Source organism: Grampus griseus (genome assembly GCF_964374135.1).
Source record: "Grampus griseus genome assembly, chromosome: 19".
Classification (NCBI taxonomy): domain Eukaryota; kingdom Metazoa; phylum Chordata; class Mammalia; order Artiodactyla; family Delphinidae; genus Grampus; species Grampus griseus.
In genome coordinates this window covers 16,545,671-16,570,860 of record NC_139013.1, presented here as the reverse complement: position 1 = coordinate 16,570,860, position 25,190 = coordinate 16,545,671, and the positions used below count along the sequence as shown (strand labels likewise).

Here is a 25,190-nt window from a genome sequence, read left to right as displayed (position 1 = left end):
TGTGAATGTTTTTAATGTGTATGTAATTTATATGTAATGTAGATATAAAATAAATAACAGGTAGGTAAGTCTTTTTTCCAGGGTTTCTTTTTTTTGGTCATACCGCGTGGTTTGTGGGATCTTAGTTCCCTGACCAGGGATTGAATCCAGGCCCTCAGCAGTCAGAGTGCGGAGTCCTAACCACGGGACCGCCAGGGAATTCCCAGGGGTTTCTTAAATAAGGCAGTTCTATTGTCAGGTTTGCTTTCTCTTCAATGCTTGATTCAGTCTTTCAGAACTTCTGGCTGCTTGCTCACTTCGTAATACAGGCGATCCGGAATGTCTGGTTTATATCTAATTCTTAGATAGTTTCTAGCTTTACTATAGTTGTTTTCTGGTTTTTTAATTTTGCTAGTATCTGTAAAATCCTCTTTTACCTACCAGTCACCATTTCTGTTGCAGGCAACATCTAGACTAAGAGAAAGAGGCTGTGATGGCCGCCTGGCAGGAATTGAAGTTCAGCAGCTCTTCTGTTCTCAAAGTGCAGCAATTCCTGAGCACCAGCTAAAAGAACTGAACATAAAGATTGACAGTGCTCTGCAAGTACGTTTTTCAGAACCGGCACATTAATATCTAAGGGATGAAAACAAGGGAGGGAGTTAAAGTCATGATGCTGAACCAATTGGAAAGAGTAATAAGATGGTAGTTTGCCTCATGTCTTTTAATAACTATAGAAATTTAAAATTTCTGTTTTCATTGAACCTAGTGAGTTTATAATCTGCTATGTAATCTTCATTCTTGAAAACAATTTCTTTGCAGGCATATAAAATAGCTCTGGAAAGCTTAGGTCACTGTGAATACGCAATGAAAGCCGGTTTCCACCTGAATCCAAAGGCAATTGAAGCGAGTTTGCAGGTACACTTTTCTTTCTGGTAGCTCCTGGGAGCTGTGGTGTGGCATTCATGCCATCCACATGAGGCAAATGTCTTGAGAGGTGAGCTGTGGGTCACCTCTCTTCTCCTATCCAACCCTTTTCCAGGGCTGCTGCAGCGAGGCAGAAGCACAGCAGACAGGGCGGAGGCAGACCCCGCCGCAGCCCATGCAGTGTGAGCTTCCCACCGTCCCCGTGCAGATAGGATCGAACTTCCTGAAGGGTGTCTCCTTCAACGAGTCGGCCGCCGACAATCTGAAACTTAAGACGGTAGCTTTCCTTGGGGTTCCAACAACCGGGTGTGAACTTGAAAACAGAGTTCTTAAGGGAACCTGAGGGCTTGTAAAGAATCAAGACTAAAAAGCAAAACTTAAGTGAAGACGGGAGGCATTGACCTTCCTCAGTAAACTGGTGTCTAAAAGCAGACTAGGGGACTTTTGTTGTTTTTTTTTCTCCATTTGGTAGGTCTTTATTGAGCATCCATTGGTGCCAGGCTAGGAGATTTGACAGCCCACTAGGTTGTGATAGGAACACAGAACGAGGGGGCCTCACCTGGAGGATTAAGAGATGTGACTCTTGAGAAGAGGACTTTAAGCAGAGAGTGACCTGAATAATAAGTATGGGGGTGGGGCTGAGGCTGTGAGATGGCCAGGAAGTGAGAGCCCATCCCAAGAGCTGAAGATCTTCCTTAGAGCTGTAGCTGGGGCCCCCCTGGCCATCCAGGACAGTCACTAATGAGACTCGGATTTAATTGTCCTGAAGTAAGGCTTGGGCTCTGGTATTTTGTAAAAGTTGTCCAGGGGATTCTAATATGTAGTCAGACCTGAGGGCCACCGTCTAGAACAAGGGGAGACATGGTAGGAGCCAGGGCTGGAAAAGCAGCCCGGAGAGGCCAGAAAACCCTCAGTGTGAGGGCTGGGCTCCATCCCCAGGTGGCTGGCATCCCACCAAGACAGGTTGCGTAATGAGGTTTGCATTTCGGAAAGATCCCCCTGACTTCAGGATGGACTGTGGCTGGGAGGGGAGCAGCACTGAAGGGTTTTGGCCATGGCCCCATCAAGTGATAATGGGAGGCGAGTGGAAGCGTTCACGAGCAATCTAGAGGTTATAATAAGCAGGACTCAGTGATTAACTGGCTGTGAGAGGGAGGGGAAAGGAGATGAGGCCCAGGTTTCTGGCTTGGACAGCTGCTTTGGTGCTGTTTATTGAGGCTTGGGGATAGTCGTCATAAAATATATTTTTGGACGTGATTTTAAGGTTGCTTTTGAAATGTCCAAGTGGAACTGTTCAGCAGGCAATTGGATGTATGGGTCTGGAGCCCCGAAGTGGGATCAGGGCCAGGGTCCTCAGAGGCAGATGGTCGCTGGAGCCAGAAGAGAGGCCGGGGGATCCAGGAAGTGTGTGGAGAGGGTCCAAGGAAACTTTGGCATTTAAGGCAGTGGCTGTGACCATTTTATAGTTATACGGCCATAACTGAACTTCTTCAATAATGTGCTATGTCTGCCTCAGCATACTCTCCTTACAGTATCTTGATCTGAGTACATTGATGCTGTGAATCCCAACTTGTTGGGAGAGTTCCGGATCACCAGTTTATTATGAGAGGACGTAACTTGGGAACAGCCAGACGGAAGAGATGCCTAGGGCAAGGCATGGGGAAGGGGCTTGGAGGTTCCATGTTCTCTCCAGTCACCGCTGTCCCAGCACCTCCATGTGTTCACCAAATCAGAAGCTCCTAGGGTGACTTTTTTTTTTTTTTTTTTGCGGTACGGGGGCCCCTCACCGTTGTGGCCTCTCCCGCCGCGGAGCACAGGCTCCGGACGCGCAGGCTCAGCGGCCATGGCTCACGGGCCCAGCCGCCCCGCGGCATGTGGGATCCTCCCGGACCAGGGCACGAACCCGTGTCCCCTGCATCGGCAGACGGACCCTCAACCACTGCGCCACCAAGGAAGCCCCTAGGGTGACTTTTTTAATGAGACATTTGCCGTTAGTTTTATTCATAATTTTGTTTAAAATGTGTAAAATACAGGGTTTTGAAAGTACACTATAAAATGCTGTTTATGATTAATGTTTCAGTGGACTTTCATAAATTAAATAAGAGGAGAAATATTGTCATAATACTGAAGTAATTAGGACTATTTGCAGAGCATCATGTGTGCCAGGCATTGTGTCAAATGCTTCCCATGCATTGTCTAGTTAATGCTCACCCATGAAGTGGGTACTGCCCTTTTCCCCATTTGACAGATAGAGGAACTGAGGTCCAAGGCCACACAGCTAGAAAGTTGTAGACTGGAATTGGAGCTTATACAGTCTGTTTCCAGAGTCTGCATACCTGACCACTTGTTCATCCAAAATAAAGATGAGGTTTTCATTGGTATTTACTTTTGCTAGATGATTTTGTTTCCTTATTCAGAATTTCAAAATTCCTTAACCAGTTTGCGTTAGCACATTGCTAAATAATGCTGTATTTTGTGCTAGAATAGAAATCACATGTGTGTATTAACGCACATGTATTCATATCTAGCCAGTCACGCTACAGGGTTGAGAAAAATCTTTGAAGGTAATTAACGATAATTACTTAAGAAATTAAAATGACATGATATGGGAGTATGTAAAATGCTCTTTTCTTGAGGACTATTGTGTACCTGTAAATGCATTTCTACAAGTCTTAGAACCTGGTATGGCTTTATTTTGAGGTGCGAACTCTCTTTTCATCAATCTGTAGCATACGATGTTACAGCTGATCAAGGAGGCTGGCTGCTATAATGGAATCACACCCAGGGACGATTTTCCTGTGACTGAAGTCCTGAACCAGGTGTGCCCATCCACGTGGCGGGGTGCCTGCAAGACCGCCGTGCAGCTGCTGTTTGGCCAAGCTGGACTGGTGAGTGAGCACATGTGATGGATGGGGGAGAGAATAGAGAAGGACGTTTCAGTCATGTGAGGATGTGGTGTGGGCACATGTGCGAAACATTGGAGAATTTAAAAAACACTTTGCTTGCTGCAGGTTTTAGACCAGATAGAAAAGGTAAAGGAAGAACAGCATTAAAAATTCTTTTTTTTTCTTTAATAGATCGATAATATGTATTAGCAGGGTACCTAGTTGCAAAATGATGTCTCAGGCTTTCCTGAATGTAAGGAAACCATTACATTAGTAACGATTTGATAGGACCCTTCACCTGGCCTGATTACTCTGGAGCCACAGTGGATGTCTTTCTGTTGCTCAAACACGCGAAGCTTCTTCCTGTCTCAGGCCTTTGCCCCTGATGCTCCTTTTTCCTGAGAATACTCCTCTCAGATCTTCATGTGGCTCACTCATTCTCATTTTCCTGATGTCAGCTCAAGTATCACCTCCTCCAATGGTATAAGTAGTGCCCCCATGCAGTCACTTTGTATCCCAGTTCTCTGTTTATGCAATAAAGTAACAACATCAACTTAGGTAAGTTTGGTCTTTTCACCTCTGGTGAAAAGAATAACTTTTGCCAAAGTTGGGTGGGGTCAGGAAATCAACATCTAGGTTTTTGTTAGGTACCTTTGACCCGTATACCTTATGTTCTTATCCCACTTTCTAGAATTAAATGACTGCTCTTTGAAGAGTTATAGCATTTCAGAGATTAAAGGAAGCTAATTAGAGATTTAGAAAATTAAAGAACTGTTTCTTACTCTAATTCCTACTTTATTCATAAAAGAAGCTGTTGGGAGGATGCAGTCCTTTTGTTTGGTGTGAGTGCATGCTCAGGTGGCCCAGCTCAGGGTGGTACTGCCTTGTAGAGGGCCAGGTGGGGGCCTGTCGACAGTGGTGAGTTACGTTTCACTTAAGATCTGTTCCTTAGTATAGGAACCCCTAAGAAAAAGAGTAAACTGGAGACCCCCTGCTGAAGTATGGAGGCTCCCAAAGATCATTTTAGCTGAAACTAGGAGAACCATGGCGATAAGCTCTCCAGAAAGGAGTGTGTAAAATAAGGCAGGAGGACCCAAAGGCTTTTTTTTGTTTGTTTTTAAGATTTTAGCTTAAAAAAAAAAAAAGATTTTAGCTTAGTTTTTAAAATATTTATTTATTTGGCTGTGCCAGGTCTTAGTTGCCACATGCAGGATCCTTAGTTGAGACGTTCAGACTCTTAGTTGCAGCATGCATGTGGGATCCTAGTTCCCTGACCAGAGATTGAACCCAGGCCCCCTGCACTGGGAGCACAGAGTCTTAACCACTGGGCCACCAGGGAAGTCCCCAAAAGGCTATTTGCAGAAAACATCGTTTAAAAAAAAGTCCCATGTTATTCAGAGAGCAAAAACTTCTTCCTAATTCCCTCCGCCTTGATCCCAGGGCACCGTTGTTTGTGACTGATAAAGAACCTTTAGATTATTGTTCTGGGGATGGGAGGAGAGAGGAAACACCTGCCTGTTGCAACAATGGCTATTACTTGGACAGGAAGTCTTTTCCAAAGGACATTGCAGACCAGCTGTGAGAACTCTCTTTACAGCCATGGAAATCAACTCCATTAGAGGCTGAATTTGGAATCCTAATAAGCAACTCTGCATGGCTTTGCCTTTTCTGAACTGTTACGGATTTGGTTTTAAAGTGTTTTATGACTATTTTCTTAAAAGTCTTTTAGTTATTTGAAAATATATTCATCACTTTGTCAGATGCTTTAAATTACAAAGCATACTGTATCATCTGTGTAGTATTAAAGACTCCTCCAGGGAGTTCCCTGGTTGTCTAGTGGTTAGGACTCCATGCTTTCACTGCTGTGGCCTGGATTCAGTCCCTAGTCGGGGAACTGAGGCCCCGCAAGCTGCACGGCGTGACCAAAAAATATGAAAAATAAAAACTCTCCTCCAAATAAGAGGAAATCATTGAGAAAAGGGTTGGTTCTTCATTTTTCCTGAAGTAATTTTGTTTTTATTGATGGTTGAGGATAAAATGGTCTTTACAAAAAGCTTCATCGACTTCTGGCTTGGATTCAGTCATTACAGATAGGCTTTTCTAAAGCATTGGTTTTATTTTTAATGACATTTTTACTTCTTTCAAGTGCATAAAGTGAAAAAATACTTAGGAATGAAACAAAAGAAACAAAGTGATTCCTAATTAACATATTTACAATTTGGAAGAAGTACTGAAAATGATTGCAGAGTTCGCTACCTCCTGCACCTCGAATGTGTTTCTGTTTATTGAAGTATTACTGTTTTCAGTCATCTTTATTACTTGTTTTTGTCTCCGTGGGGCTCCTGACTGGCCTCTGAGTATCTGTCTTGCTGGGGAATAGTTCTTACCAGAGACCAGAGTCACTCAGCATTGATAGGCTCATGCGTTTGATTTGTTTATGATCCGTTTTCCTCTCTGAAAGCTGATTTTTGTTTTTGTTTCTCTGTTAGGTGGTGGTTGATACGGCGCAGATTGAAAATAAAGAAGCCTATGCCCCACAAATCAGTTTAGAAGGCTCCAGAATTGTGGTTCAAGTCCCATCCACATGGTAACGTGACTCTTACATTAACACAAGCCTAAGCTCTGCTTGATGTTTGCACATCTTTGAAAAGATTGCATTGTTTTGGACAAACCCTACGCTAGCTCACACAAAAGGTCTTACTACTTGTGCGGGTTTGTGGTCAGTGGAGGTATGTTAATGCCATGTTTCGTGATTATCGGTACATGATAAGGAAGCCAAGATGTCTGAAAAATAGTCTCATTGACCAGTAATGCATCTAAAATGTTATATACTCATGGGTCATAATGAGCAATATTATCTTTTTGCGTTACTGAGTCCACAGCTTTTGAACAGAGTATATCATTTTCTCTAAGTCACCCAGCATCTCTTTAAAGCTGAGTGCAGAACATAGAACTTCTTCTCTTCTTCCATTTCTGCTCCTTCCAGCAACAACCCTGCTGATCTGGAGCTCATGTCATTACACACCCAGTGTCACTGCAAATCTGTAGGCAGACTGAGCTGTTCTTATTTTTAATTATTTGATTATATTTGTAAACTTATAATAAAGTATTCTTCTTAATCTATTCAAACAAAAGCTCCTACAGAGGGCTTCCCTGGTGGCGCAGTGGTTGAGAGTCCGCCTGCCAGTGCAGGGGACACGGATTCGTGTCCTGGTCCGGGAAGATCCCACATGCCGCGGAGTGGCTAGGCCCGTGAGCCATGGCCGCTGGGCCTGCGGGTCCAGAGCCTGTGCTCCGCAACGGGAGAGGCCACAACAGTGAGAGGCCTGCGTACCACAAAAAAAAAAAAAAAAAGCTCCTATAGATCAGTAAGAAATGGGCAAGGCACATGGACAGGTAAATCAGAAGAGGCATGGTCAACAAAGAGATGAAGAACATGTGTAACCTCACCTAACAAAGAAAGGAAGGCAAAGTAGAAAAACAATACAATGTCATTTTGCCCATCAGGGCAGGCAGAGTTGTTGAATTGTTTTAGAATAACAGTACTAGATTTGGGCCAGGCTGTACAAAAACAGGCACAGATGTTGTTGAATAAATCACACAGCCTTTCTGGAGGGCAGTTTCATTTGTCAGATGCCTAAAATAAGGGCTCTGACCTCAGCAGTTCCACCTCTAGGGATTTAGCCATGTGATGCGCGCACAGATTCAGATGAAGGATCGGCATCACAGCTTTACTAGTAAACAAGAAAAATTAAGCCTATATTGCAAGACTTTTGCAATTAAAATTATGATCAGAATGAATATTTAACTGTATAGAAAATGTATAAAGCATTTAGGTAGGAAGAGATAGAGTTAGTAAGGAACAGTGGCACTATTGGTGCCCATGTGGACTAAAGTGGTAGCTGGGTAATACATTCGAATTGTATTTAACTCATTTCTTCTTGAAATGTGAGGGGGGGGGTCCAGTGGAGATTCTGCCGAAAGTTTTAGAATTTGTTGATATATATCAAGTAAGGGTTGGCAGTTTACTTCATGTCCCAAAATCTCCCTTTTATGAGTTTCTTCCCCAAATTTCTAAATTTGATTATTAATATGGCATAATGTTAATTTATATACATATCTTCATTCCTGTCAAACAGTAGTTGTGTTTTTTTTTTTTGGCTGTGCCGTGTACCTTGTAAGATCTTAGTTCCCAGGCCAGGCCCTCGGTAGTGAGAGCGTGGAGTCCTAACCACTGACTGCCAGGGAATTCCCCAAGCAGTAGATTAAAAGCTCACTTTTTTGTAAGATTTTTGTGTTCCTGAATTCTTAATTTATTTTCTAATTCACGTTCTTATTGAAAAATATTAAACTTAACCAGGATTCTCATTTTAAAGAAAACATTTTCGGGCTTCCCTGGTGGCGCAGTGGTTGAGAATCTGCCTGCTAATGCAGGGGACATGGGTTCGAGCCCTGGTCTGGGAAGATCCCACATGCCGCAGAGCAGCTGGGCCCGTGAGCCACAACTGCTGAGCCTGCGCGTCTGGAGCCTGTGCTCCACAACAAGAGAGGCTGTGATAGTGGGAGGCCCACGCACCGCAATGAAGAGGGGCCTCCGCTTGCCACAACTAGAGAAAGCCCTCACACAGAAACGAAGACCCAACACAGCAAAAATAAATTAATTAATTAATAAACTCCTACCCCCAACATCTTCTTAAAAAAAAAAAAGAAAACATTTTCAACTCTTGGATAATTGGGTGAATATAAACAGTTAGTACTAAAATGGTTAACCCTGCAGTTTACTTCCACAACTCTCCCTGTATGATTGATTTCCTTTGTAATTCATTGCACCTCCTTGAAAGACCTCATAGACTGCAGTTACTTGGAGAGGCTCCCTCTGCTGGCTACTTTTGGTAAAAATGCAAAGTTTTATGTTTTTGTTTCAAGTTACAGAATATGTGCTTGTTGAGAAGAACACAAAAAGAAGTGATTGGGCTTCCCTGGTGGCGCAGTGGTTGAGGTCCGCCTGCCGATGCAGGGGACACGGGTTTGTGCCCCGGTCCGGGAGAATCCCACGTGCTGCGGAGCGGCTGGGCCCGTGAGCCATGGCCGCTGGGCCTGCGCATCTGGAGCCTGTGCTCCGCAGCGGGAGAGGCCACAGCAGTGAGAGGCCCATGAACCAAAAAAAAAAAGAAGTGATTGCTTTATTCCACCTTTGGAAAAAATGAAATTATTAGCAAAACTAGTCAAGAATTTATTATATGCTTTGATTTTAATAAAACGAAGTGTCTAGCTGCCAGATACATTTTTTTTCCCCAAAGAAAGTAAAATCTTACTTAGATTTTTTTAACTTGTCATATTTAAGCTATTCACCCATTCTTTCTTTCAACAAATATTTACTGAGTACCTAATATGTGACAGACACTGTTCTAGGCTCTGGGAATTTAATCATGAGCAAGACAAACAGGGTCCCTGCCCCTAATAGAGCTGGCTTTGTTATGGCATAGGGTTGGGGAGGGGACAGCTAATAAGCATAGGAGTTAACTTCAAGCACTGGCAAGCGTATGAGGGGAATAAGAGTAGAGTGACATCATCTGATAGAGAATAACAGGTAGAGATGGCAGGAGGAGGCTATTTTGGATGAGGAGGTCAGTCATGAAGGGTCTCTTTAAGGATGTGACATTTGAGAGGAGTCTGCCATGCAGAGAGCAGATGGGGAAAGCATCCCAGGCAGAAGGAACAGCAAATGCAAAGGCCTGAGGAATGAGCTGGCATGGCTGGAATTATGCTAGGTGGTGTTGAAGATGGGGATTCATAGAAGCCAGGACTTGCAGGGTCCCTGAGGGACTTGGATTTTATCTAAGAACAGGTAGAAGGTTATAAGCCAGTCTGGGTGATTTGTCAAAAGAATGGGTTTAGTCTCTTCAGGGGGTTTTATTGATCAACTCTCAAGACTGATGAATAAAATAAGAATGCCAATTTGTTGATTTTTAGAAAGAGAAATTATTGTTATCTCCAGGAACTCCTTTCTGCATGACCAAAAAATGTTCATCTAGTGGGCAAACACGCGACCAGCCAGATCACAAGTAGAAGTTGGCTGGGGAACATAGAACAAGTGTGTCCTGGTAATCAGCAATTCCAGGCTGAGAGAATCAGGTGCATGAACCTCGGCCAGGTCCACTGGCCAAGATTCTCTCCCAGGAGCCCAGAGTCTGACTGGGCACTGGCAGAGCTTGCCTTATTGCTCACTTTTTCCAGTGTTTCTGAGGCTGGCCGGCTTACATCCTCACAGATATATTTCTTCTCAAGCCAAAGACATGTTGGGGTGTGCTGCTGCCTCCTTAGAATGGCTTTGCAAGTGTTGATTTCACCATTTAACTCCCAGAGAGCCTAGGAACAGACAGATAGCATCTTCCTGGTTCTACCTCTCAGAAAAGGCTTTTTGGTGGAGGTGCCCTGGGTGGGCAGTGGGGACCTGAATGGTGGGAGGCAGCTCTCAGCGGGGAATAGTCCAGGCAAAGGTCCTGAGATGTGGGCAAACCCAACTTATTCAGGGCGTGTGAGAAGGCCTCATAGCTGAGACAAGGTGAGGAGAGGTGACAGCAAAGAGAGGTGTGGCCAGAGAGGCAGGAGGGCCAGGTCACAAAGAGCTGTGGTGAGGGGTTTGGATTTTATTTCAGTCATGATAGGATGCCACTGGAGGGTTTTGCACAGGGGAGTGGTGTGTTCTGATTTGTGCTACAGGAGGCTCTGTTGCTATGTGGAGGGTGGGCCTTGGAGGGACAGGACTGGAGAAAAGGAGACCACATGGGAGGCTGGTCCTAAGACGCAGGTGCTGGTGGTGTCTTGGAGTAGAGCAGTAACGAGAGAGGTGGTGGAAGTGCCTAGATTCGGATTGTGTTATGGAAGAGCCGGCAGGATTTGCTGATAGACTGGATGTAGGAAGTGGGGAAAACTAGCAATGACTCTTAGGTAGACAGCTGTGCTGCGTACTTACTGAGGAGGTCATAGGATTCAGAGTGGTTTTGGCGGGAGGAGAGGGATCAAGAGTTGTACTGACCAGGCTCCCTTCGAGCTGCCTGGTAGGTGTGCAGGGAGAGCTGTCACAGGTGCATTTAGATACGTGAGGGTGGCAATCAGGAGAAAGGCCTAGACTCGCAAAGACAACTTGAGAGTCTTTATTGTAGGGATGGTCTATAAAACCACAGGACCACGTGCAGTCCTCTTACAAGAAGGGACGAAGCCTGGAACGTGCCACGATGCAGAGGGAGGGGAAGGAGGAGGAGGACGAGACCAAGAAGGAACTGCCAGCCAGGTAGGAGGAAAATGGAGCAAGGTTGGGGTCTCCAGGGCTGCAGAAGACAGTGATCCAGGAGGAAGGAGACATTGCATGATGTTGCTGAGAGACTGAGTAAAGTGGAGACAGGTAACTGACCCTTGACTGTGGCAAGATCTGAGTTGTCTGATAAAAGCTATTTTAGTGGAGTTATAGGGATGAACACCTGGTCAGAGTGTGATGAAAGGAGAATAGGAGGTAAGGAAGAGGAGGAGACTGTGATTTTGTTAAAATGGGGAGCAGAGAAGTGGGGCAGTATCTGGAGTGGATGTGGGGCTAAGAGCAGGTGGTTGGCAATGCTGGTTTGTTTGCCAAAGGGAATATCACAGGGGAGAAACGGGGTGATTACTCGAGTGAGGTCCTTGGGAAAAAAGCAAGGCTGTATGGCGCATGTGGTGCTCAGGTGGAGGGTCAGTCCGTGGCAAGAGCAGGTCTTGTGCTCTGACAGCAGGGCAGGCAGGGTGTGTGGGCACAGACACTGGTGAACTGGTGGGATTAGTGGTGAGGGTGGTTGAAATAGATCTCATCTGCTTATGTGTTTTCTCAATTAAGTGAGAGTTGAGATAGCAAAGAATGGGAGATGGTAGGGATAGCAGAGCTTTGAGGAGGGGGAAGGTAAAACAGTCATCTTGGAAAGGGAAAAAATTAATTTACGGGAAAACCATGTTTATTGTTTATCTGAAGTTTGCCAGGCTGGCAGACAGATTTTTTCCCTCCACTGACCCTTGGTTTCTTAGGTACAGGTGTGAAGTGCTGTAGCAGGAGGGAGGGGTGGGACGTTATATAAAAAGTTTGTAAAGGAGTACATACTGTGCCAGAGCACAGAATCTCAGCAGGGTAGAGAGGAAAATAGGGGCCGAAGCCAACGTTGGACAGTGAGAGGGCATTAGGGCCCTTGGAAGGCAAACCCTCCACCGAACTCTTCTCTTCCTACTAAACAGACTCTAGACAGTTAGAAATCTATGGAGACCCCAAGCCCTATTGCTTCCTCCTCCTTTTGTGGAGCAACAAGTACAAGTGGTAGCCCTGTCATCCTCTCAATGTTCTTACAATTACCAAATTTTTATTTGGTACCAAAAGGTGTGGCCTTTTGTATAAGGCCTGCTTGAAACCCCTTTGCGGACAAGTGCAGCCCAGACTCACGCAGCCCGGTTCATGCCTAGGTGCCTGAAAGAAGACCCCGCTACCATGTCCCTGCTGCAGAGAAGCCTGGATCCCGAGAAGACCCTGGGTCTGGTGGATGTGCTCTACACGGCTGTGCTGGACCTCACCCGCTGGAGGGCAGGAAGGTTGGTGTCCCCACCCAGCACTTGAATTGGTTCATGTTCAGGTCCACACCTAGGGACAGTGTGACCACTTACAGGGTCATGTGAGAGTACGTCACTGATAGTATGTTAGTAAATAAGGCAAGAAAGGGAACTATTCGGCAACTTTTTTTTGGAATAATTTCAAACTTACAGAAAAGTTGCAAGAATAGTACAAAGAATTGCCCTTTACCCAGATTCCTCAGTGTTAACATTTTTGCCTTCATTTGTTTTATGATTTCAGAGTTAAGTACCTCAAGAGGACTTTAACCCAACTCACATTCTCCTTATGAACTAAGAGCAGAAAAATATTTAGAAAATTTACTTATATCTTGCATGACATTTATTTATATCTGAAAGTAGCTGACAGTTGCAAGATTATCTCTTTGTGAATTAACTTTAGAACCAGTAGAGACCTTAAACATCTAGCCGTGGGCCCTCCCCATGTCTTCATTCATGAGCCCAGAACCAACAGTGAGGTGACTAATGCAGGGTCACACCAGCCATGACCTGCCCAGCTCCTACCCATGCCCTTTCTATCTCTAGGGCTTTCTTTCAGTACTGGAAAAAAGTACTTGGAAGACTTCGGAAGTAACAACCATCTGTTCTTGGCACTGTCTGTGAATTACTTCCGAGGACAACAGTGCTGCATGGTGTCCCTGGGTCCCGCCCACTCACCCCTCTCTGCTGTGTGCATTTGTCCGTTGACCCTCTGCTGGATCTGCCGAGCTCCCAGTCCCCATCATCCAGGCACAGAGCCGGCCTCTGCCAGTTGCGTATCCCACTCTAGCCATGTTTTGCTCTTCTGTGTTGTGGTCAGAGAGTTTCACTCAAAATCCTCAGGCCAGAAATCTAATGTAGTTTTCACAGCCCTGCGTTAGACATGGTAGATTTTTTATAATAAATATAGATAGTAAGTGCTTAAATTATGGACTTTTAAAACTCTTGGGTGTTTATCTATAAAATAAATGAACCTGATAGCAAACAAAGAGGTCTTTTTATTCTTAAAGTCTTTCTTAAATACCAAAGAGATCCATTTCATTGTCCAATTTGTATATTTGTCCTTTTTTTAAATGCATTTCTCTTTAAATAGGGAACAAGCTTTACCCTGCATACAAATCCAGCTTCAAAGGGAGATCTGTGATTTTGGAAATCAGGCTGACTTGCCTTCTGGGAATGGAAACAAATCTTCAGGTGGCCTACAGAAGACCTTCTCCAAACTGACATCCCGGTTCACCAAGAAAGCTTCATGTACCAGCTCTAGCAGCAGCACAAATTATTCCATTCCAAATACCCCTTCCAAAAATATCTTCATAGCTGGGTGTTCAGAAGAGAAGGCCAAAATGCCCAGTAATACTGATTCAAGATTACAAAGCATTTTGAACATTGGTAATTTCCCTAGGACTGCAGACCCTTCACAGTCAGCTCAGAATTCCAGTAATCAGATGGCCAATGGTTTTCTCATGGAGAGGCATGACAGCTTCGTGCAAGGGGATGATGGCAAGGACGAGAAGGGTATGAACTTACCAACCGATCAGGAAATGCAGGAGGTGATAGATTTTCTTTCGGGCTTTAACATGGGCCAGTCACATCAGGGCTCCCCACTGGTGACAAGGCGTAATTCTGCTGCCATAGCCATGGTGACTGAGCAGAAGGCAGGAGCTATGCAGCCACAGCAGCCGTCACTGCCAGTGCCCCCTCCGCCGCGGCCTCCCCAGACTAGGGCACACACACCTCTGACACCCCAGCCGGGCCTGGCACCTCAGCAGCAGTCCCCAAAGCAACAACAACCCCAGGTCCAGTACTACCAACACCTGCTCCAACCCGTTGGACCGCAGCAGCCCCTGCCCCAGCATCGGGCTCCTGGGAAATGGGTACACGGCTCATCCCAGCAGCCAACACAACCCATTGGAGCCGGTCTGTCTCCCCTTGGCCAGTGGCCTGGCATATCTGATCTCAGTTCTGACTTGTACAGCTTGGGTCTGGTGAGCAGTTATATGGATAATATGATGTCGGAGGTTTTGGGACAGAAGCCACAGGGACCTAGAAATAACACCTGGCCAAACCGTGACCAAAGCGATGGAGTCTTTGGGATGTTGGGAGAGATTCTGCCTTTTGATCCTGCAGGTATGTGAGCCCCCACCTCTCCACCTTGGGGTTTTAACTTAAATATTATCACCAAAGACTTCATAGGGCCCATCTACCACATCCTTACTTATATGAGGCAGTGACTTAATCCCCCTTTAAAGACCCTTTCTCACTGTCTGATGGCAAGTATTGGACAGTTCCAGCAAAGGTAGGAAGCAGTGGTTAGAATGAGTCTGATGAGGTAAGTGGAACTAATTTTCTCACTTTATAGAGGGCAGAATTGAGGCTAAGAGAAGTTGAATGGCTCAAAGTCCCATAGTTCAAGAGGGCTCCCATTCATGGGAGCTAAAATGGCTGGCCCTTCGTGGGCTGCTTTTTTCCTGATTACATAACCTGTTCTGTGATTCGTTTTTGCCTAAACTCTAGAACCAGTGAAAGGTAGTAAGGCACCCTCCTGCCTTCATAGAATATAGCTTTTCCTGGCCTAGACAGTGTGAAGATTCACCAGAGTTATCTTAGGAAATTAGAAAAAGAATTTAGAAACAAAACAAAGATAAACTAGGAGGAGGAATTAGTTAAGGCTAAAAGTTGTTGTACACCTGAAACTAACATAATATTGTAAATCAACTATACTTCAATTTAAAAAAAAGGGTAAAAGCCAAAACTAATTAAATTTAAAAGAAAAATATAATAGACATTGTAAATAAATCTAAAAGAAGGGTCTTTAGAAGACCAGTAAAATAGAGAAACCAATTTATTATAATGCTGATTAAGAGAGAGCAAAGAGAAACAAGATTAGGATAGAGAAAGGAGACATAACTACAGGTATAGGAGAGATTAAAAGAACTTTAAGACATTATCACATATGACGTGATGACAACATACATAAAAACTGAATGGAAAATGGATTTTTTCCTAATAAAACATACATTACCAAAATTGCACCAAGAAGTGGAAAACCTGCCCGGTTCTATTCCAGGAGAAGAGATTGGAAAGGGAGTTATGAAGCCAACATGATTTTACCATAAAAACTTTTTATGAGTGTAGATAGATGCAAGAAAATCTAGCAGTGTATCAAAGGAGTTATATCTGGTTTACTTCAGCAGTGTAAGGTAGGTCAGTATAAGGAACTCTGCTCCTGTACAGTAATCTGTCATTTCAACCAATATGAGAAAAACTCATACAGCAATAGATGCCGTAAAGACATTTGGTAAAAGACAATTCTTAAGTAGCAATTCTTAAGTAAACAATTCTTAAGTAATTCTTAAGTAAACAATTCTTAACCAGCAATTCTTAAGTAAACCCCTCGAAGTAAAACATAAATAGAAGAAAATGTCTTGAATATGAAAGACTTATCTACCAAAAACCAGTAGCAAGTAGTACTTTGTATAGTGAAACAAAAGCATTCCAGTTAAAATCAAGACCCAGACAGGGTGGCAACTGCTACCACCAATAGCATGTAACTTTGTCTTGAACTTTCTGGCAAATGTAGCAAGACAAAAACAAAGGAGATAAGTATAAGCTTTAGAAAAGAGTAGATTAAAGAGCACATCTCTTTGCTGGAAATAGAAATTAAAAAAACAAGCCTCCTTAATAAAAAATTTCCAGAATTAGTAAGTGAATCTGGTAAGGTGGGTAGATGCAAGGTAAATATATAGCAATCGATTACTTTTTTCCTCTAATTTAGCAAATGGTACATGGAAGTGGAAAATATATTTCATTCACAAGGGCTGTGAAATAGTGTAAGTAAATATAGCACATATTTATATAAATAACCACCAGAAGAGGAGATTCCCTACTAAATGAACCCAGCATTAACTATTAAAGGAAAGAAATGTTTTCGTATGTCTTCTCAGAATTCCTCATACTGCTGCTCATGCTCTCTTGTTCTTGCTCTCCTTGGGTGAGTGGGTGTGGGGAACCCCTGGGGATGTGGGGAAGGGCAAACAGTTCCACCCTGCTATGGAAGAGCAAGCCCACCTGCCTGCCACCAGCTGGGTGGGCGTGGCACGTTTTCTCAATTGCTGATAAACAGTGTGTACATTTTTTGACAGTCCTGTAATTAAATCCAGAGTATAAATGGTGTTTGGCAGAATTTTCTCATCTTTGATCTCTATTGAGGCCTGAACAGCCTTTATGTCTTTAGCCTAGGAATCCTACTAGCTTTTCCTTCTGGATGTGCCTTTCTGATCTTCAAGTTCTTAATGTAGCTTCCACTCCAAGGGCATAAGGTCTACATAGCCCTTTTTTCAAATTAAGAAAGGGCATTCTGGATGGATGAATTACAGAAGGCACCCTCTCAGGCAGGGGCAGCTAGAACAGAGTGCCCCCTCTGGACAGGCACACACAGCCCCTGCTCTACCCGGTGTGGGCATCTTTGTGCAGTGCACACATGGCAGCTCCCTGAGAGAAAAAGCTAAGAGTGGGATTGAGCCCTAGTGTCTTTCCCAACTTGAAGCTAAAAAGTATACACTGCTGAGTCCTATTCAGTTTGTGACCTATAGATGTTTTCCTACCATATCTTTTTGTTTGACTTTCTCTGAATTTCTCCTATGCTGTTTTTCCTCCTACTTGTACTGCCCTGCACATCCTTACTCAGTTCTGTCCAGTACGTTTCCATCTACCTCTTAATGCATTTTAAAATTTTATCTTATTCGTTACCACTCTTATTATCTTCAAACTGAATTAGCAGGTCTGCCTTCAATAGCCAGGAAAATACTGGATCAGAGTTGAGCCCCAGGGGGAAGGGCAGATACTCTCCATCTGACCCTGATGCTTTTATAACCTTCAGCTTATTTCTTGGCTGAAGTCATCATCTGATTTTCTTAGCTGTTAAGTATGTAGCACCACACACTGGAAAGTTTTTTTGTTTTGTTTTGTTTTGGGTTTTTTTTTGATGTGGATCATTTTTAAAGTCTTTATTGAATTTGTTACAGTATTGCTTCTGTTTTATGTTTTGGTTTTTTTGGCCCCAAGGCATGTGGGATTTTAACTCCCTGACCAGCACCCCCTGCATTGGAAGGCGAAGTCTTAACCACTGGACTGCCAGGGAAGTCCCTGGGAAGTTTTAAAGTAACTAGCATTTGTCTTTAAAATTTAGTCATGGCTAAAGCAAACCTTTTTGTTCTCTCTTTGTTTTGTCTTTGTGCACATTCAGCCTGCCCCAGTCTTAGGCATGTCCCTTCCTGACAGTCCCTATGTACACACCATACCCCATCTTCAGACCCATGTACTGAAATCCCCATCTCACCACAGCAGACTGCAGGGCAAATCCTGCAGCCCTCTCTGGGCCACAAGCCTGGTAGCCCGTCACCACTTTTCACTGTGTGTGTCACCAAGACATCCTCAGAAGGTAGGGAAGAAAACAAGAGGCCAGTTTGGCCCCAAATCTTGTTTATCCCTTTGTCTTAACACAGTGGGTTCAGACCCCGAGTTTGCACGCTATGTGGCAGGAGTGAGCCAAGCAATGCAGCAGAAGCGGCAAGTCCAACACGGTCGCCGCCCTGGCAACCCCCGGGGCCATTGGCCACCCATGGATGATGCCCATCGGACCTGGCCTTTCCCAGAGTTCTTTGCAGAAGGGTGAGTGCTGGATGTGGGAGGGAAGCTGAGTTTGGGACCTGGGTGTTCCCCATGGGGCCTTTGTGCACCCTTATCAGGCAGTTCATTTCTAGGCCCCCACGTGAGAGAGTGGCACATGGTCAAATTCTCAGGGGGTCAGAGTTTTGTGACTGACTGTAGGATGCCAAGTGGCATGTTGTGTCCCTGTGAAGACACCATTGGTATAAATTGGTGATTTTTGAGACAGGCTCTTCTGCTCTAGACAAGGATCTTATTTGGTGGTGTTTGTGAAGTAATTGCATGTTTAACACGGTCTTTAGCTGAAATGAGCATGGCTATGAAACCTGTATCATTTATGGAATGTGATCCTTGTAGCCTACAAAAACCAAAGGTTTTCAGTTCAGTGTATTGAGAGAACTGTGGATTTTCATCATAAAGACATCTGAGGACTGATTTTTTTTTACATCTCTTTCTGCTACCTGGTTAATAACTGCACAGCTAAAGACCATCTCAGCTTTTTGTTTGGTCTAAAATGAATTTCATCTATAAACCACAGGCTTCTGAGGAGTTTTTAGAAGAAGGAGAGAGACAAGAGACCACTCTTGGGTTGTGAGATGAGTACAGGGAAAAGACTGTTGTTTTAGGGCCGGGGCGGGGGTGAGGGCTGGCCTCGGGCTGTCCAGCCAGTGTCCAGGCTGGCTTCAGGAGGCCCAGAACCAGCTTCTCTCTTTGGCTTTCAGGGATGGCCTGCACAGCGGCTGGTCGGGTGCTCAGGGAGATTCGGCCAGCTCGAGTGACGAGACGTCCTCCGCCAATGGGGACAGCTTGTTCTCCATGTTTTCAGGGCCTGACCTCGTTGCTGCTGTCAAGCAGAGAAGGTATGAAGAAATTTTAAACCAAAGAACAGAGGGGTCTGTAAATGTGAACCACAGCTATTCCTCTTACAAAGTTCAGTAGCCCCATCACTCCCAGTCACCCGTGCGTGAAAGAGGCAGAGGGCCTCTTCCAGTACTGTCTTGCCGAAGCTTGTGTGGTGACTTAAAGTTGGGTTGAGTTTTTGCTGGTAGAACAGCCTCATGCAAGTGGTAGCCCACAATACCAGTATGACAGGCAGGGAGTATTGTGGAGAACCAGGTCTGCTGATGCTGGTCTGTGCCTTACCGGAGGCAGCCCTTTCCGTGGGAGGAGCAGGACCAGGACAACCAAGTTCTAACTGGGCTCTCCAACAGGCTTTGCACCTCCGAACATGGGCCTGGCCCTCTCTGACCCTCTATTTCTTTGTCAAAGGTGGAACTGGGTAAAATGACCCCTGAATGGTATTTCAAAGTTGAAAAAAATAGTTACATAGTATATTCAGATCTGAAGTTTTCACAAGTAGTCACAAAAATTAAAATGGGCCCTGAAATAAGAGAAGAATTTGTTTAGAAAGAAATGCAGAGACTGTTGTGGGTGTGAGGAAGCAGAGGCCCAGAGGTGGCGTTCTAAAGGACATGGGCAGGAATAGAGAGCATGCACGGTCGCCAGGGCATCAGAAGTCATGCTGTGGAGGGGACAGGGAGGCCACGTAGCATGGCCCTCGTGTCACAGGGTCAGGCTTCATTGGATAAGCAATGGGGAGCAGGTAGATAAAGATGGAAGGGTACCTGAGTCACACAGAGTAGGATGCACAGAGCAGTTACGGTGGTGATGACAGTGATTGCTGATACAAGCTAGGGTGCATTCTTTGTGCCAGGCCCTGGGTTAAGCATTCATGTACATTTTCTCACTTAATTCTCACAAACACTGTATTTGTTTGCTAGGGCAACCATATCAAAAAAACACAGACTGGGGACTTAACGACAAGAATTTATTTTCTCGTAGTTCTGGAGGCTAGAAGTCTTGAGATCAAGGTGTCAGCAGGGTTGATTTCTTCTGAGGCCTCTCTCCTTTGCTTGCAGGTGGCCGTCTTTTCCCTGTATCCTCACATGGTCTTCTCTCTGTGTGTCTGTGTCCTAATCTTCTCTTATTATAAGGACACTAGTCATATTGGGTTGGAGCTTACCCTAATGACTTCATTTTAACTTAATTAGTTGTTTAAACAGCTTATCTCTAAATACAGTCACATTCTGAGGTACTGGAAGTTAGGGCTTTAGCATTTGAATTTGGGCGGGGGAGGGACACCTTCATTTATTCAGTAGCACCCATCATGTACCAGGCACTGGTGATACAGCAGCAAACAAATCAAAGTCCCCTTCCTCATGAAACTGATATTCGATTGAAGGAAGGCCGATAAAAAAATCCCAAATATGTCAGTTTGGAGTAGGTGCTATGAAGAAAAATAAAGTAGGGTATGAGGGCAGGGACTGAGGGGAAAGGTGGATTTTCTGTGTTCTGAATGGCAGTCAGGGAGGCCTCTGATGAGCAGAAAGCTGAACAAAATGTTAGAGCAACTGGTGAGAAATTGTCAGTGGGGTATGTGAGTGAGAGAAGAATCAAGGGTGAGACGCAAGTTTTTGGCCTGAGCATCTGTGTGAAAGAGGGTGCCGTGGGCTGAGGCACGGAGGACTGTAGGAAGAGCAGGACTGAGCCTTGGAGAGATCTGAAGGCTTCTGTTTTAGGCACAGGAAAGAGAGGCTGACTGGACGTCTAGAAAGGCACTTGTAGCACCACCTCTGCAGAGGCTGCTGTCTGCACGTAGCAGCGCTGATAGACTGGTTTACTTGGCTCTCTGCCTGCTATGCCTGCCTCTTTCATTCAACATAATAACAGAAATTTTTTCATGTTAGTAGTAAAACTAACAGCCTTTTGTTTTGTTTTTGTCACCTATCCCCAGTGTATGGTAAACAATCAGTCTGTATGTGTTGAATAAATTAACAAAAGGCTGGAGCTGGTGGACTCAGCAGCTGAAACAGCCAGTGCCAGTCTTCATGCCCGCCACCTCTGCCCCAGCCCAGCCCTGTGACGGCCTGCTGAGTGCGCCACTCCACGGGGACCCACCTTAGTCCCCTGCATGCGGTGGCCCCAAGGCCTCCCCACCTAGAACCAGTGCCTGAAGACACCTGAGCCAAGTGGCTAGGGTGTCCTCTAGAGAGAAGCTGGACGGGGAGCCAGGTGACCACTGCACTGAGCTCTTGGTTCTTTCAGGAAGCACAGCAGTGGAGAGCAGGAGACCAGCACGCTGCCCTCACCGCCTCTTCTTACCACAGTGGAGGACGTGAACCAGGTATTGTGGGCCCTGCTCTCTCCACAGAGGGCTGGCTTTGTGGGTACAGACCATGAGTAAGGTTCCAAAGCTTAACTTTTAAGAGGGCCTCAAAGAAATGAGGGGTTCTTTGTGGTGAACAACTTTCTTCCTGTGATTTTTGTCTAAATGATTAGCCATCTCAGCTGACTCAGAGCCACACGTAGAGGAAGTTCTGGGGCTGTGCTAACATGACAGCCATTAGCCACATGTAGCTACTTAAATTGAAATTACTTAAATATAAAGAAAGATCGAGTTCTTCAGTTGCACTGGCCATGTGCGGTGAGCAGCTACTGTACTAGATGGCGCAGACATAGAACATTTCTGTCTGAAATGTTGCGAGTTCTGTTAGACGTGCTGCTCCAGAACTGTGGGGAGGGCTGGGGCTCTCACCCTGTTTTCTCAGTGGGTATAAGGACCAGAGATCTGGGGAGGTGGGAAAAGATGATCAGTTGCCAGAAATGCCACTAAGAACCCTCTTCTGTCTCTCAGGATAACAAAACCAAAACGTGGCCACCCAAAGCCCCCTGGCAACACCCTTCCCCGCTGCCCAGCACCCTGCCTGGCCCAAGTGCACCACTCTATGCAGTTGCCAGCCCTGGCAGCCAGTGGAATGACACCATGCAGATGCTGCAGTCCCCAGTGTGGGCCGCCACCAGCGACTGCAGCGCCGCCTCCTTCACCTACGTGCAGACCCCGCCGCAGCCCGCACCCCCACCGGCACACAAGGCAGCGCCCAAGGGCTTCAAGGCCTTCCCCGGGAAGGCTGAGCGCAGGCCAGCCTACTTGCCCCAGTACTGACCCAGGACCAGCCTGCCTGCCTGCTCAGAGCTGTTGGGGCCAGTGTCCCCACCCCAGGGCTAACTAGCTGGCACCAGCCCCCCAGAGGACCAGTGCACCCCTGTCCCAGGCAGGGATCCTTGGGGATGGGGGTGGTTGGCAACTCCAAGCCTTTAAGGCCTGGCTTCTCAAAACTTTGGAGGCATCAGACACCTGGAGGGCCAGCTGAAGATGGAGTTTTCTGACCCTCCTCAGGGAGATGCTGGGGGATCTTCGAGTTTAATAAGCACCTCTGGTGATTCTGATGCAGGTGGGCCACAGGCCACACTTTGAGAAACACAGCTCTCTTAAGTTTGTAGTCCCACTGTGTGTGTTGGGAAGGCCTCAGGCCTGAAGGCTGAGAGCAAAACTGACCATTCTTCTGAAACCCTCCCCTTCCCCCTCCTTAACACACTGAGTGATGACTGACCACACACCAATCACTGTATTTTATAGCTATTTTTCATATAGGTTTTTAGTTAAAACATCTCCTGCCTAAAATGCATTGAATATTTTAAGATAACAAATAGAGTGGCTGGAGGTTTGTTCAACACTATCTTTATTTAAGCTTATACGAACTGGGCAAAGTATAGAATATTTGTGATCAGAAGCAACCTCCTGGGTTTTCTGTAGGTGGACAGCCCCTTGCCACCCCACAGCAGCACCCAGGGGGTGCAGCCTCTGCCAGATTTACAAAAGCAGGATCATAAATCATGTCGGAGACATAGCCCTTATGGTGCGTGGAGATGAGCCAGCTGGTTGCTGTCCGCGTGCAGGATGAAGCTACACCTTCAGCCCTCAGGTCCTTCCACACGTGGCCAGAGGCTTCGACACAGTCTCAAACGTGGAGGTGTGGTCAGGGGCTGCAGAGAGACACTTGAAATTGCAGTAACATTGTGAGCTGGCTCAAGACAAACCAATTAGGATGTTGATAGGAATTAATTTAAAAGTTTTTTCTTAAAAAAAAAAACAAACCTCATTTTCAGTTAACGTGCTATTAAATAGATACCATCCTGTGGATTTAGGGATATTTTTCCAGCCAGAATGGATCCAGAAGAATTGAATGGTGCTTAAATTGAGAAATAATAAATATATCTATATAGACTAGGCATACCCCACTGTATATTAATTGAGGTTACAGAAGTTCTTTATATAAAACTTATTTAAAATTTTCATATTTCATCTTTGAAAAAGTCTAATTGAGAAAAATCCATAATATTTTCTGGTATGAAAGTTTGACAGTATTAATATTTTTTTTATATTTTCTTAAATCATTAAACCATTTTAATATATGTTAACTACTAATAAATGGTTTATTCTTTCTAACTCCATATAAGCTTTTCCAGCAAAGATTGTAATAACACAGTTATGTTCTCATTTTTCTATGGATATAAGTAAATTTATATTTAAAAATACCAAAAAGAATATATATATATATGTCGTATACACGCTAATTATAGAGGACCCTTAGGGTGTCTGAGCCCAGCCATCTGAATTTTTAGTACTGTGTTGCCAGGCTGTTTCCAGGCCTCGGGTGTTGTCTTTTGTGCTGTGTGCGGATGCCATTGCTGCCTGTACTCATGATCCTTTCACCGTGGGTTCTGAACAGTCACCTCACCATGTTTACAGAGAACTATTTTGTACATAGACTTTTCAGGCACGTGCTTTGCGCCAACCCTGCGTGGCTCTTGTCTGTGTTAGCTGTCACAGTGTGTGCACTAATCACTGTTGAAGTTGTCCGTGGCTGTTTTACTTGTTAGATAGTTTTCTATTTCCTTCAGTAATGTGTCTACAGTACCCTGTGTTTCAAGTTCTGTTATACTGAAGTACTCTTGTTTTAATAGTGCCTCCCCAAAGACCTCATCCTGGACAGAGGTCAGTCCTTGATGCTCCAGCGCAGGTGACATCAACATTGCTAATTGTCACTTTCCAGTCTGTTTTTCTCAAGTAAGGAAGACATTTTGTGATTGCATCTCCATGGGCTATGAGACTGTGTGAAGCTGTTTGTGTGGTCTCCTTGTAGGTGCTGTGTTCTCAGCACCGCCTTGCTCTGAATACTGGTAATTCCAGGTGCTGCGCTCGGCAGAGGGGTCTCGCCAAAGCGCATGTGTGTGCGTGTGTGTGTGTGTGTCCTTTGTGTGGCCAGGCGTGGCTGCGTTGCTCGTGTGACTAGTTACAGCGCTTCCAAACTGGAACTCTACATTTTGTATCTTACTTTTAAAGCTCCTATAAGTAAAATAACTATTGGCTTTATTAAAATATACATTTAATAATTTTTGTATCTCTGTTGAAAATGAACTGCAGCAGATACCATGTCAGCAGCCCTGTCTGGTTCATTACTTTGAAAAGCTGCACCCAAGTACGTTTAGGTCGGCCTGTCGTCTGATTCTGAGCCCTTGCAAGGGTAATACCACTGGGGGTATTAGGATGAGCTGGGGTGGGTGGGCAGAAAGCAGGACAACCTACCACACCTCTCCTGTTAGCTTCCTGAAGGCCAAAGCTGGAAGAGGTCTCTGTGTGGGCAGAGCCAATGTCGTGGTGAAGGAGGTCACCTGGAAGGATGCAGACTCTCTCCTTGGGTTGTGATCTGCCAACACACACATTCCACCAAACATGGGCGCTTGTGAGCTGCCCAGCCAGCCTTTCCAGGAGCAGATGCAGGGATGATCTCCCCCAGTTCTGCCAGGGACCCACTGTGTGGCAGACAGACCCTGCCTCACAGGGGCAAGAAGGACTAGTCTCACTGGCTGATGCCATCCTGCTAATGGAGAAGGAAAGATTGCAAAATGGGAACCACAAAAGGTGGGTGGGTTACAGGGGAATTTCAGCTCATTTTCATTTACAGCAAGACAGCATTTGATTGAAACTTTTTTCATGAACTTAGGATAATGGAGTAAGTGAGCATTAATATATAACCTACCCGTACAAGTACCACTCAGGCTTCTTTCTGCTGAGATGCCTAAAAGCTGAGCATGAGGACTTAGTCCTAGAGCCTTCTAAGTGCACCTCAGGACAAGGCTGCTTAGGAACAGCCATGTTGCGTGGGTATGCTAAGGAAGACACTGGAAGACACATTAAAATGCTAGACAGAAAAA

At 45.1% G+C, this 25,190-nt stretch overlaps 1 protein-coding gene across 7 annotated transcripts in view; it reads left to right on the top strand.

The window, feature by feature from the left end:
* GARRE1 (granule associated Rac and RHOG effector 1) overlaps nt 1-24,330 on the top strand; it is an 82,154-nt gene extending 57,824 nt beyond the window's left edge. For 4 of the 7 annotated variants that reach the window (XM_082677092.1, XM_082677095.1, XM_082677093.1 and 1 more), the window contains 11 exons: nt 442-582; nt 799-894; nt 1,019-1,180; nt 3,633-3,791; nt 6,278-6,375; nt 12,267-12,392; nt 13,501-14,534; nt 17,912-18,077; nt 18,797-18,934; nt 21,180-21,258; nt 21,769-24,330. In XM_082677092.1, coding sequence (XP_082533218.1) covers nt 442-582; nt 799-894; nt 1,019-1,180; nt 3,633-3,791; nt 6,278-6,375; nt 12,267-12,392; nt 13,501-14,534; nt 17,912-18,077; nt 18,797-18,934; nt 21,180-21,258; nt 21,769-22,077 — 2,508 coding nt within the window. In that variant the 3' untranslated portion in view covers nt 22,078-24,330. Of the gene's footprint in view, nt 1-441; nt 583-798; nt 895-1,018; nt 1,181-3,632; nt 3,792-6,277; nt 6,376-12,266; nt 12,393-13,500; nt 14,535-17,911; nt 18,078-18,554; nt 18,734-18,796; nt 18,935-21,179; nt 21,259-21,768 lie in introns of those variants that run through there. The other 3 variants (XM_082677096.1, XM_082677097.1, XM_082677098.1) reach the window with 3 other exon arrangements.
* Nucleotides 24,331-25,190: the final 860 nt, after the last annotated feature.